The sequence below is a fragment of the Chelonia mydas genome, chromosome 6 (genome assembly GCF_015237465.2).
Source record: "Chelonia mydas isolate rCheMyd1 chromosome 6, rCheMyd1.pri.v2, whole genome shotgun sequence".
Classification (NCBI taxonomy): domain Eukaryota; kingdom Metazoa; phylum Chordata; order Testudines; family Cheloniidae; genus Chelonia; species Chelonia mydas.
The window spans coordinates 72,628,809-72,642,754 of NC_051246.2; the positions used below are offsets into that span (position 1 = coordinate 72,628,809).

Genomic DNA, 13,946 nt, shown 5'->3' on the forward strand with positions numbered 1-13,946 from the left:
ACCAGGATTTGGGTCTTGGAATACCTACTCTTGAGTTAATTTAATTAGCTATTACTATTGTAAATAAGAAATGAGGCTGGGATATATCCACAGAGGAAAAATGTTCTAAAATTACTGATAATGTTCTTCTGCCCCACATTTAAATGGGAAACATGAGATAAGGAATAATAATGTAGCTCACTTTTAAGAAGGAGACACGCTCTAAACTTTTTCTGGTCTGGCCCCAATTCAACAAAGCGCAAATTTAAATCCTATGGGACTACTCATATGCTTCATCCAGTAGATGTCACTGTTGCTTCACAGATGAAGGGGAAGAGGCCATAATAATAAATTTTTCTTGTAAAGGTGACCTGCAAAGGAAGAAAAAGGTGTCCATAGTTTTTCAGGAAAAATAGGTCTGAGGGGACCTGAATTTCTAATGTAACATACATGCCAAAAACAGGGGTGGGGGCAAACCCAACTTTTAGACCATTGTTATTTGTAATAAAGAAGCAAAAAAGCATAAATTTATTTTCCCGTCCCCACCAGCTCACCCAAAAAAAAAAAAAAAAAAAGTTTGTGGGTTACTCCGATGGAGTAGCCATACTAACAATGGGTCAAATCTTGGGTTATAATCCATTGACGCTATAGGATTTAGATTGGGAATTAATCTGGCTGTGTTCATTTAAAAAAATCCTTACTTATTTTTTTTTTAATTGCTATTAAAATCTAAATAGTTCTTACATTTGATGATCTATTTTTCTTCACACTATCTGTTTCCTTTTTAAAAAACTTCTCATCTGGGACAGTGAAAATAGTTGGTTTCACTTCTGTTTCTGTTTGGCATAGTCATGCCAAACCCACGAAAAACCCTCAGAAATTGGACTTGTTTTTGGCTTAATTGGCTTGTGAGTTGCTTGTTGGCTAGTTTTTGCCTTGTAGCTTGTTGCTTGTTTGGCTGTTGCTTGTTGTAGCTTGTTGCTTCTTTTTTTTGATCGGCTCCTGGCAAGCAGGGGCAAGGGGGGGAGAGAGTCGGGGTGCACAGCGGGCCCACCACAGTCCCAGACTGCATGCCGGGGGGATCTAGTTACATAGAGTGTTGGGGTTCTTAGGGATTGGCTTGTTTTGGCCTTGTTTTGAAACGGGATTAGCTTGATTTTTGGCTTATTGTGAAAGTCGGGGTGCTTATTTACTGCGTGAAAGTTGGCAACTGTGCTTTCAGCTACACTTGCACTAGCAGAGGTAACCTCAGTGTGTGGGGGAAACAACTAGATGTTCACTAGATTATGGCCTTCTGTTAAACACAAAGTTGCACCAGTTTAAGTAAAATGTGTTTAAAAACTGATTTATTTAAATCAGTGCAAAATCACTGTGCAGACACTCTTGAATTGAATTAAACTTGGTTCCTTAATTAAACTAAACCAATTTAAAAGTATCTGTGATTTCCTTCCCCTTTGAATGTTTGAGTGCTCTCCCCTCCCCAGTGCAAAGCCTCACTTTCCTGCTGTTTTCAGTTTTGCAGCCTGAGTAATAAAGGGAGCACAGCAGACAGCTGTGGTCCTATAAGCTCCCTTTGTGTCTATCTCCTTCTTTGCTGGGTCCAAATATATCATTCTGAGATGCAGGATTTCTATCCTACAAGTGTCTACAGCTGCCTCTGCCTGAGGAAGAAGAAACATTAAGCAAATAATACTATGAAAAAAGGGGAAAAGTTTATCTAGAGGCTCAAGGTGGCAGACTGCTGATTTTGCTGCTGGGACAGTGTGAACCAGCCAGCTAGAGAGGGGGAATTGGCAATTAAAAGCAGAACAAAGGAAGAGGTTGCTGCCTGGAGCTCCTGCAAACAAAGCAGTGAGGCGAAAGCAAGCTGCCATATTGATTGACCACAGGCAAGCGGCTGGCAAGCAGTTTAAACCTGCACTGAGGGTCTATAGCCAGCAGAGGGAGGCCACATACAGGCAAAGGAAGAAGTCTGCAGAAGGAGTACAGATAGTGCACTAAAAGGAGTTTCTCTGTGGAACTAAAGGTGTTCAGGAAGGTGAAGTCCAACAAGAGAACAAAGAAATGGCAACTTTTGTGGGCATTGCTGGTGAATTTGGTGACAATCCAAATCATGAATGGTGTTGTACCTCAAATGTTTTGAGCAATTTGTAATCTACAACACCATTCCAAATGAACGAGTTTCAACCTTCCTGACAGTGATGAGTCTGAAGGCATATAGACTGCTATTATCTCCAACTGTGACCGAAACTGTTACATTCTCAGCATTTTTCTTCTACCCCATCAATGATAGCAGAACATTATTGGTTCCATCAGGGAAGTGGAGAGTTGGTAACATAGTTTGTTGCTGCTCTAAGGAAGTTATTTGCGCATAGTCAGCTTGGGTAAACATTAAGTGATGCCCTGATTGATCAGTTATTCTCTGGATTAAGCAGTGACCCGGTTTGGAAGAAGTTACTGACTGTATCAGTGCTTACATTCAAGAAGGCTGTTGAAGTATCAATTACAATGGAAACTGCAGTGAAGTAGTCTCTGGAATTTAGTGTGAACCAAGATGTTCATCTCATGAATTAGTGAGACAAGACTACAGGAACGGAAACAATTTCCGTGTGGCCATTGTGCACAAACTACGCACGCTGAGAAGGATTGCTGGCCATGCCAGTTTATTTGCAGAAGTGCCAGAAGAAAAGAGACATTGCCATGACCTGTTGCTCAGCTCAGCAACCAACACAGAGTAACCATCCATCCAAGAAGACACCTATGAAGAGCGAACCTAAGAAAGGATGGAATTTGGGAATTCATAATGTGGAAAAAGATTAGCTCTAGTGACAGTGACCGAGACCTAGCATTACATGTGTTATCAGAAGCTGGAGTCAGCGATGGCATCTGGGTCATACCTTTGATCAAAGGAGTTCATACAAGAATGGAGCATGATATTGGAGCTGCCATCTCACTGATTTCTGCATTTACCTATCACCAGACTTTGTCGCTAGTTCCTCTGGAATAAACTTACACAGTTCTGAAGACTTATACTGGAGAAAAGTTTGGTCCCAAAAGGGATACTCCAGGTGAAGTTTCAACTAGGTGGACAATCACTTGTTTTACACTTACAATATGTGATTGAAGGAAAGTATCCACAATTATTTGGTAGATCTTGGCTTGAGACACACTCAATGTGAGTTGGACTGAGATCAAGGCGATCATGAAAGCATCTCAAAATCTTCAGGAAATACTTGACAGGCATTCTAAAGTTTTTGAAAAAGAACTTGTACAGATGAGCAACAAGTCAGTGAAGCTCACTGTTAAGCGTGACAGCCAGCCAAAATATTGCCAGTGCAGAGTTGTGCCTTATGCTCTGAAGCCTCTGGTGGAGGCTAATTTGGACCGTTGAGTGAACATTGGCATCTTGTCACTGGTTTCACACAGTGAGTGGGCTATACCCATTATACCGGTGATCAAGAAGGATGGCTCAGGTCAAATCTGTGGAGATTTCAAAGTGATGCTGAATGCAGTTTTATGTGCAGACCAGTATCCACTACCTCCTATTGAAGATTTGTTTGCTACTCTTAGTGGAAGATGTTATTTCAATAATTTGGATTTGCTCAGTGCATACCTACAAATAGAGATTGATGCAGCATCTCACAATCAACACACATAAAGGTTTATTTTGTTACAACAAGTGGCTTTCTGGTATCACATCAAAACCTGCCCTGTTCCAGAAAGCCATGGATGAGATCCTGAAGGGACTGAATGGCATACAGTGTTATTTGGACAATGTCCTTGTTACAGGAAATGATCAAGAGTGCTTTTTTCAATTTATATTTGGCAACATTTTCTTTTGCATTCAGACCTGTTACAGTCTTTTGTGTAGAGACACAGGAAACCATGAAAGTCACTTCTAGAACAGATTACTGCAATGTGCTCTGTACAACTACTCCTGAGAACTACTTAGAACGTTCATCTGGTACAGAATGACTGCCTGTTTACTTCTCATTGGAAGCATGCTATGCTTGTGTTCCACAGATTGCACTGGCTTCGAGTTTGTTTCCAAGTGACCCAGCCCTAAATGTTTAGGGCCTGGCTTCCCGTCTCCCTGTAGGATACCTCAGCACTTAAGATGCTAGACACACATCCTCCTGGTCAAACAGGACAGGGCTAGTGACAGGACATTTTCAGTTAAAAGCATTTTACACTAGAATTTACTACTACCACCACCATTTTGATCCAGCGGAGCCAAACCATTGACCTTCAGGGCAAGCTAGGAGGCTTATCTATTTCTCTAGGCCTTTATGAGGGGGTGGTTAAGTGGGTGAGAGTGGATTGAAAGGAGAAGAGTTGTGGTCCTAAAGGGCTGGGTAGGTATTAATGTGACATTCTTTAATACGTATGTTTATGTTATGTAGGCACTTAGAGCAATGAATAGGGGATTTAACAATACATACATAAAGTCTCTAAGCCAAGACCACATGTCTGGGTTGCAAATGCTGTAGGGGAATTAAAAAAAAAAAACAACTACTTCCATTGGAATTTAAATAACCAGAACATATCATGAGCATTTTTTAGGTTGTTCTTACAAAAAATCTTGTTTTTATAAGCCTAGATTTTTGGAGTCAATCTGATTTGACCTGTCCCTTTCAAAGGTGACATGTTAAAGGATTTTTTAAAATTATTTTGCATTTTTTTTTGCCACTTTATGATGCATAAGGATGGCCTGAAACTGCTTGCTTCGTATGTAACCAGTATTGGGAATGGTCTTCTCTAATTTAGCTGAAGGACCTCCTTGCTGTCTCTAAGCATGTTAGTGAACTTTTTGCACCTTAATTGAAAGGGTGGAGGTGTGAATCTTTAGCAAAGATATCCTCCGTCCAGAATGCTAAGTTTACTTTTGTGACAATGTAGCCCTCTGTCCACACCCTACACACTATTATAATAAATGTTGAACAAACTATGCCTTGAGAGGTATCACCTAAAAACTCATAATTTGCTGGTCAGTGTTGTCCTGATAAAATGTGTGGCAATATTGTATGTGAAGTTGTAATATTTCTCTGTATAATGTTGTTAACACATGTTCCAAACCACAGCAGAAGTTGGCAAACTGGTCTGTCTCAAACAAAGGAATGTGTGCGCTGCTTAATTTGCATTTAAGTAGTAAACAGAGTCATCAAGCAGGAAGGGTAGACAAAGAAACTCCAAACAGGTGAGGAAAAGCAGCAGGGAACATCCTTCTCTGTAGACTTTTTGTCTCCAGAATCTCAGCTGGAAATGTTTTCCAAGAGGAGGACTGACAATATAAAAAGGAGAGACAGACACCCCAACGCACCCCTCCTCTCTGTCCATCAGTTCATGTTCCAGAGGTGACAAAGAAGCACCTATTGAACTGGAAAAGGGGTCCTGGCCTAAGCAGTTTGGTCAGTAAGACTGCTGAGAGCATGTGGTGAGAAAAACTTTGCTTTGAATTTAACATAGTTTATGTTAAGCACCAGTTGCACTTTATCTTTATTTTTCTTGTAACCGTTTCTGACTTTTATGCCTCATTACTTGCACATACTTAAAATCTCTCTTTGTAGTTAATAAACTTTTGCTTGTTCTAATCTAGCGTGTTTAAGTTGAAGTGTCTGGGAAACTCTATTTGGGCTAACAAGGTGGTGTGTGCATATTATTTCTATTAAAGAAATGTGGAGTTTATATGAATTTGTACTGCTTAGGAGAGGGCTGGGTAATTCAAGACATACATTTCTGGGAGGAAATCTGGGACTGGGAGTGTGTAGGGGTCACCTTGCAGTATGACCAAGGCTGATAAGAACAAAGGTGTGGTTGGCTGGCTGCAGCACACACAGATGTAGCTGGGAGTGACTTGCACACTGGAAGCTGTTTGTGAGCAGTCCAGGGAAGAGGCAACAGCAGTAAAGCATTGTAAAGGGCACCCTAGGTTGGAGGACAGGGGTGACATAGCTGCTCATTAGTCTGGATTGTCCCTAGGTATGTCACAACATTGGAATAGGTGTTAAAAAAAAACCCAACAGATTTTAAACTGTCTAAAAATCCCTTTCCTTCCTAGTTGTTTGGTTTTTGGAGGGGAGAGGTTTTTTTGTGGGGGAGGTTGAGGGGTTTTTTCTTTCTTTCAGTCTTTCTTACTCTTATGGTATGGTCATTTCCCTAGTTCTCCAGTTCACAATAGGGAATTCTACCAATGCTTAAATGACATGGCAGTAAAAACCCCAGAAGCCACTGGAGCCTTGTGTAAAAGAGAGACCCCACCACCAGAGCAGCTGAACTGGTGGTGCTATCAGTGGGAATTTTTTTTACTACAATTCCCTAGTGCAGAAAGCCTTTCAGGGTGGATCAGCCTAAATTTCTAATGTAAAAATGAGCAGAAGGATTTTTTTTAAACCTTTCAGTTCTTTATACATCATAAAGAAGCAAAAGGTACAAGCCCAAATATTTTTTCTGTGGTAGGCTGCCTTTAAGAAGGAAGTTGAAAGTTTTTTGTGTTATTCCTCTCTTCCAGAGAAACTATACTTTAAATTTGGGAGGCATTATAGTAAACAATTTTAATGACAGGCGATTATTCTGTTGGGCTGTGACTTGTACAGAGGTCTCTCATGCTCTGCCTGTATTTTTTTTTCTCCTTGTCTTTTTAATCAGACCTCTTGTATGGAGCTGCCAGAGGAGCTGCATCAGCTGGCAGATTTCCAAAAGTTGCGAAGAGAGACAGCATTAAAAAAGTACAAGGTAAATGAGGAGGGTCTCCTGATCAGACCACCTCTGGAATCCAAAGGAAAGAAGGCAGTGGAGGTGGAAGAAAAACAAGGAGAGGATAGTGGTTGGCTTTCTTCTAATGGAGCAGCCTTACAAAAGACATCCTTCCATCCCCAAGATCCACTTCATCAAAATTATGATGAGCAAAAGCAAGTGGTAGATCACTGGGAAAATAAAAAGTCTATAATTGGCTGTAAAAATCCACCCTTGGAAATGGAGGCAGGAGCAAGAGACTTGATCAGCTGGAACTCTGTATCAGAGAACACGCAAGCAACGGGGAAGGGATTCTCTCCAATGCAGAAACCTCACACACAGGCTGCTCGATCTTTAAAAGAAGAGGTAAGTCTATTGTTCATGGGAAACAAGGATGAAGACTTACTTTGTGCAAAGCAAAGCGCCATTGTGTCTGCCTATACCCCTCCAAAAACTAGCAGTTCTTTTCAAGATTCATTCCAGGTTCCACGGCAGCCCTCGCTTTCTGTACTGCCTCCTTGCCCAGTCCTAGAGACTGTTGGTTTGTGGCAGAACCCATCTTCGAAGATGACCCAGACCCACATTTCCCATTTCCCAGTAAGGCCAGAAAGGGAAAGGAGTTCCGCTGTTCGCTTTGCCTTCCCTTCAGGTCTCAGCACCCGGATGCCAGCACCAAGCCCTGCAGGAAAATAGCAGAGTTATTTTTATTACTCTTTCAAAAAAAGAAAATATAATTGTCTCTACTGTCCTGTCTGTACAAGTGTCTTCGAGAATTTTTAGGTATTGGAGAAAAGTATTTCATTTCTATGTTCCCCACTGGTTGAAATAGTTCTACAGAACTCTCACCCAGTTCTAGCAAAGTTTTTGTAGTGCAGACGAGGCCCTACTGTAGATATAGCTTGCTGGTATAGTTTATATCAGTTCCCTGAACAAAATAAGCTATAATAGTAAAAGCACTCTTGCGCAGGTATAACTGCATTTTACATAGGACTTTTGCTGGTATAAAAAAATCACATCCCTAAATGACATTACTATATCTGCAAAAGTTTCTAGTGTAGACCTGGCCTCAGTGTGACAACACTGATGTAGATTTAGCTCCATCATCTTCACAAACTGCTAAAGTAACTGAGCTGTGTAGCATGGGATTGTTCAAGATTGTCCATGATTTGGTAAATACATATATTTAAGTATTGCATGGTCAGCACTTTTGATATTTTGGAAGAGAAAATCACCTCATTCTGTTGGGAGTGGGGGGAGAAATGAGAAGGTTGTGTTGTGAAGTTTTGTGACTGGTTGTCTCCAGTAAGATTTCACTGAGCACTAACAGTGTACATAACAGGAAGGAGGTGTGGTTCTCTGTCCCAAAAAGATTGCACTCTTTGGTCCCCTCATTCTTAGATTGCAGAGTTACATTAATGAAATGTGAGTCTGTTTCACTATCATATGGAATCCAGGGTTGGTGCTTTTGAATGTATAAAAATACTTGTTTGAGTTGTGTTGACTGGGACACAAACTGTTGAGTCATTGATTTCCAGTTGTCAGCCTGTGATGTATATGTGCATTTTTGAAGTATTATTGCCAGGGAAAACAAACTCCATATATTTTTACAAACAATACTAAACTAGCAGTTCCCAAATAGGACTTTCTTTTGGTACTGGCTTACTTTTTTTCATTGTTGTGTGGAAGGTGTTTCAGAGGTGGATTATGCTCCCTATATCAGTGCATTTTGGGGCTAAAGAGAGACAAGCTTCCACAAGTTCTCTGAAACATTTACAGTGCTCTGTATTTAAGAAAAAAAATCAAGGGTCTGCTGTCATGGTTTAAATAGAAAAATAAAACCAGTTTGAAACAAGCTTCTTAATTTTTTTAGTTTTTTAAACTTAAACTCAAGGCTCTGAAAACCAGACACTACAGAGTTAAGGTGAACACCCACCTAACCTTAACTCTGCCCTCTGGAGCTGGCAGTAACAGCTGGGAATAATCTGCGTGTGCTCAAGCTGTGTTCATTATATTATAAAGTTGCTGTATTGAATAATGGAGGGATGAGTTGGAGAAGTTTGGCTGAGCTGTGAGATGAGGCAACCTTGGGGGGGGGGGGGATCCTTCCTCTCTGAGGGGGTTTCCTGAGTGCTCTGCCTGACCCTTGCCCCATGTGTGTGATAAATGCATAATTCCCCTGCGGATTGCAGTTTAATATCTCTAGAATGGTGGCAGTTATTCAAGCACATACTAGCTTGCATAACAGTAGCAGTGAAGCTTCAGCAGCAAAGGCTCTCCAGCCCTGTCTGAGACCCTGGATACGTACTTGAGCATCTAGCTTGTGCTGCCTTCACTGCTATTGGTATTTGAGCTAACTAAATCAAAGCTAACTTGGGTATGTCAACTCATTTTTCAGTCACACCTGTTTGCAGTTGTCATAAACATACAGCTAAGGGTAGCCTAGAATTCCTCCTTACCTGTAAGGGGTTAAAAAGCTCAAATAGCCTGGTTGGCACCTGACCAACAGGACCAATGGGGAAAGAAGATACTTTCAAATCTTGGGAGAGGGGAAGGTTTTGTTTGTGCTCTTTGTTTTGTGTGGGGGTTCTCTCTTGGGACTGAGAGGGGTCAGACAGAAATCCATCTTCTCCAACCCATCCCAATCCAAGTCTCCAATGTTGCAACCAATATAGGTAAACTAGGCAAGGCGGATTAGTTTATCTTTTGTTTTTCTTGTGAATTTTCCCTGTGCTAAGAGGGAGGTTTATTCCTGTTTTCTGTAACTTTAAGATTTTGCCCAGAGGGGGATCCTCTGTGTTTTGAATCTGAATACCCTGTAAAGTATTTTCCATTCTGATTTTACAGAGGCGATTTTTACCTTTCTTTTTTTTAAATAAAATCCTTCTTTTAAGAACCTGACTGATTTTTCCATTGTTCCAAGACCCAGGAGTTTGTGTCTTTGATCATTTTGTAACCAATTGGTTAGGATATTATTCTCAAGCCTTCCCAGGAAAGGGGGTGTAAGGGCTTGGGGGGATTGCTGGGGGAAGAGGAACTCCAAGTGGTCTTTTTCCCTGGTTCTTTGTAAAATCACTTGGTGGTGGCAGCGTTACTTAAATCCAAGGTGCAAGGGAGAATTTGTGCCTGGGGAGTTTTTAACGTAAGCTGGTAGAAATAAGCTTAGGGGGTCTTTCATGCGGGTTCTCACGTCTGTACCCTAGAGTTCAGAGTGGGGAGAGAACCCTGACAGCAGTGTAGACATATCCACAGCAGGGCAGGTCTTCCCCAGTTACACGCTCTCTGGGGGGTGAGGATCCCCTGAATACCAACGCACACAGAAGGCAGGAAGAGGGGTTAGAGCTCCACACATTGCAGCTGATATGAGTCCCTCTCCAATCTCCTCCTAACTCCTGGAGGTGCAACATCCTCCAGCTCCAGGCTCATATGGGGAAATAGGGAGAGGGGCTCAGACTTCCTCCAGAGGGGGCAGGCCCCCTCAAGATCTTGGCTCACCTATGAAGGGCAGGGAGCAAGGCTGGACCCACCAAAGGGGCATTGATGAATCAGTGCTGGAACTATGGTATAATAATCCCTCAGGTGGAAAAGTAGACACATGCCCAGCAATCATTCTCCCATATCTGCACAGGGCATGTGTAATTTATTATCTTTCAGAAAATAGAGGCTCTTCTAAATTAGCAGGGCAAATTTCCCAAAGAGAAAAATAACCCTTGACCTTGGCAGATAGTACCAACATGCCTATGGATCATTTTTAGATTTCTGCTAACCTTAGGGTTCATGTTTACATTGCATGCGTGTAGCTCCGGTTCCATAGACAGCATGCCCCTTGAGCCACACATGTAATGTGAAAATGGAAGGCTGGAAACCCTCTTGGCTAGTCTTTCTGCATGTGTGCTTTTCAATTGCTTTGCTGTGTGAGTGTTTGGCATGTACTATTCTAGAGAGGTAAACTGTTTCTTTAATAAATATTTCAACATTGCTTCTCAAAGGGGCAGCAGGTGACATGCACTAGCTCAGATAAATGTTGCATAACTGAGATCTGTCGGGGGAGGATCAGAGCTGTGATTTGAGGCCCAGGGTTGTGTGTGTGGGTGTATTGGGGGGAATTGATAAACTACTGATATTGTGAAATGCTATTCTTTTCCAGGGCCTGTATTTCAGGAACCCCTTGCTCAAATGACCCAAAATTTAGACCACTAACTCTACTCCACATCCTCATGAGGCACAGCAAATTTCAAGACAATCTTTAAACAGAAAGAGCATCTGAACCTTTATTATAAGAAAGCCAATGCTGCACAATAATAAATTTAAAAAAAACATACTTCAGGGATCTTTCTATTAGCACACTCTTGATTGGATAGAAGTTTGAGGAAAAGTGGGAGGCACGATATTCAAGCAGGCCTTCCCTTGTTGTGGTGGGGGAACTTTGCATAGCCATATACTCCTAACTGGAGTTAGGTCGGGAGAGGAACAGAAGCCAATGAACTATGATGTCCAGGGGACTCCCAGAGCCATCCTCCCCTTGTTGCAGTGTGTGGACTCTATATGCATGCACACCTCATTGGATTGAACTCGGGGCAGGCTGGCACTTAGCACTGCATCTGCAAGGTTCTTTATCAGCATTCACTAACCTCCACAACAACCACGAGAATGGTAAATATTATCCCTATTTTAATAACAGGGAAGGTAAAGTGAAGAGAGGCGAAGAGGCTTACCCAAAACCAGATAGGAACTCTGCAGGAGATATACCATTCTTGAGACACAGCTCTTGAGGCATTTACAAGTGCCTCAGTGGTTTATAATATCACTTGCCTGCAGCCCTCACTACCCACGATTTTAAAGAAGATAAAAAGCAAAATATCTTTGTTGAAGGAAAAGGAGTACTTGTGGCACCTTAGAAACTAACCAATTTATTTGAGCATAAGCTTTCGTGAGCTACAGCTCACTTCATCGGATGCTCACGAAAGCTTATGCTCAAATAAATTGGTTAGTCTCTAAGGTGCCACAAGTACTCCTTTTCTTTTTGCGAATACAGACTAACACGGCTGCTACTCTGAAACCTTTGTTGAAGGTTAGCTCAAACCCTTGGCTTGGGTCTTTCTAAGTAGTAGGGCCATATATTAAAGGTAGAAGCACCTTGTTAGAGAAAATCATAGGTGCACTCTATAGCATAGTCACAAATAAAATTGTTTCTTAAGTTACATTCAATTCATGTTTTAGAGCTGCTTAATACTTAGTATAAGATACTTTGTTTAAAATAAATACATCAAAAACCTGTAAGGAGTTCAGTATCATGGCAACAAGCCTGGTATAAAAACGTAGAATGTGGTTTTTGATCCCTCTGTGGACTTACTTGAGATCATGGCAACCATGAATTAATTAGCAAATCCTAAAGTAATGTGACTACTGCAGCTATTGATCACTCTTGTGTACAGAATATTTTGAATGTGGTCTGTACATATTTTAGCATAGCCTGCATTCTTCCTGCTAAAAATCCTGGAATTAATTGTTTACTAGTCACTTCAGGACATCCTTTGGCTCTGATGATGACAATTCCTGAAGCAACCAATCGTTCCTGAAGCAGTTGAGTGGCCCAGTTGTGAGACCAGATCCTTCATTTTGGCATACAGTAAGGAAGGACTGAAGGTGGTGTAGAATGGATGGGAAAGAGTACAAGGAATATGTATTGTAGATATGATTAGTTGCAAGTAGGCCCACTACAGGATAGTAGTACAGCTGGTCTGCTTTCTTCTGAAAAGGCACTAAAATGTGTGCTTGCTCTAGTGCAGAGACCATCCTGGCTTCCGAGTAGCAGTAATAAAGGAGCTCAGCTGCAGTGTCTTGTCCAGGGATTCTAGAAATCCATTTGCCACAGAAAAATGCAGAATTTACATTTTTACAGAGTATCTTTAGTTTTTGCATTTTGTAAAAAAATAAAAACATTAGCAATTAACTGAATTTTACCGAAAGTACTGGTGTCACTCACTCAGTGCACACAAACTTCCCCTTTTGTGGTTGATTTTTGAATGCACTTTAAATTTACATAGCTAAACGTACTCCAATAAACTGCTTCTGGTGTACAGAGGTTACTCAATGGTGTGTAGGAGTTCATGTTTTAATGCATCTCAAATTTCACTTCAACCTCCAGACATAATTAAAGTTATGGAAAGATGCCGAACACTGAAAATCACCCCTAAACATTGTGTCACTGAGGTTGGCAAGGACAAATTTCACATTGATGGTAATATGCTTTTCTCTACTGTATGCAGCAAGGCTATAGATTATGTTTGAAGGCAGTCACTTGTAGAACACATGGAAAGCGCTAAACATAAACTGAATTAAAAGAAATGAAAACAAAAGACCTAAAATAGCGCAGCCATTGACAACGTTAAAGAAACAATGCACTGTGACTGGATCATTCTATTAATTGTATTTTATTATGATTGATGGCACTGGTAGGTTTTGAACTAGCTTAACAATTCGAAATATATCAATAAAACATTGTGTTCAACCGATACCTATATATATTGTGGCTAGAAAAACTAAAGTTCAGCATTTAATTTTAATTGTAGAAAAATGCAGATTTTAATGTATTTTTATCCGAGAATTTTGGAGGTTTTATCACAGAAAACTGGGATCCCTGCCAATGTTCCCTCTAATTTTTGACAGGACGTGTGTGCAAAAAATTTCTTCTGTGCAAATTTTTGTGTGCATGGTGTTTTGTCGTGTGCACGGGGTTTCGGATCTGTGTGCGCATGGACACGTGCACAGCTTAGAGGGAACAGTGATGCCTGCTTATGTCCCACTACTGCTACCCCAACTTGTCACCTGGCTCTTCCTACTATCCATCTTGCCTCACACCAAGCTCCTAGCTATATATCTCAAAATGTATCACAATATATTTGTAGGAGACTTGATTACTCAAGGGATTAGTAACAAGATGTAAAATCTTGAACTTCTGGTCTAGCGTTCATGTCCAGTTCTGATAGTTGTGAATTAAACTACTTGATGGGTTTTGATAGTTTACACGTGAGTGAGTGATTGGTCTCAGTCCAGGTCTCCATAGCCAAATGTCTACATTGCAAATACCCCCATTAGCACATGTACTGGTTGCTTCAGAAGCAGAGGCCAAGGACTGAATGGGCCTGAAGACTGAGCTGCTTCTCAACTTGGTGGTGATCCCTCTGGATTGACACTGGTGATAAAACATGGAGAAGTCATTCTTCACGGCACAGATT

The 13,946-nt window shown here is 41.1% G+C and overlaps 1 protein-coding gene across 26 annotated transcripts in view; it reads left to right on the forward strand.

Moving 5' to 3' along the window:
- The window catches only part of EXD1 (exonuclease 3'-5' domain containing 1), a 33,516-nt gene extending 23,917 nt beyond the window's left edge, over positions 1–9,599 (forward strand). For 24 of the 26 annotated variants that reach the window (XM_043550022.1, XM_043550016.1, XM_043550027.1 and 21 more), the window contains one exon: positions 6,625–9,593. In XM_043550022.1, the coding sequence (XP_043405957.1) occupies positions 6,625–7,404 (780 nt within the window). In that variant the 3' untranslated portion in view covers positions 7,405–9,593. Of the gene's footprint in view, positions 1–6,624 lie in introns of all 26 variants that reach the window. The other 2 variants (XM_007055812.4, XM_043550013.1) reach the window with 1 other exon arrangement.
- The last annotated feature ends 4,347 nt before the right edge of the window (positions 9,600–13,946 follow it).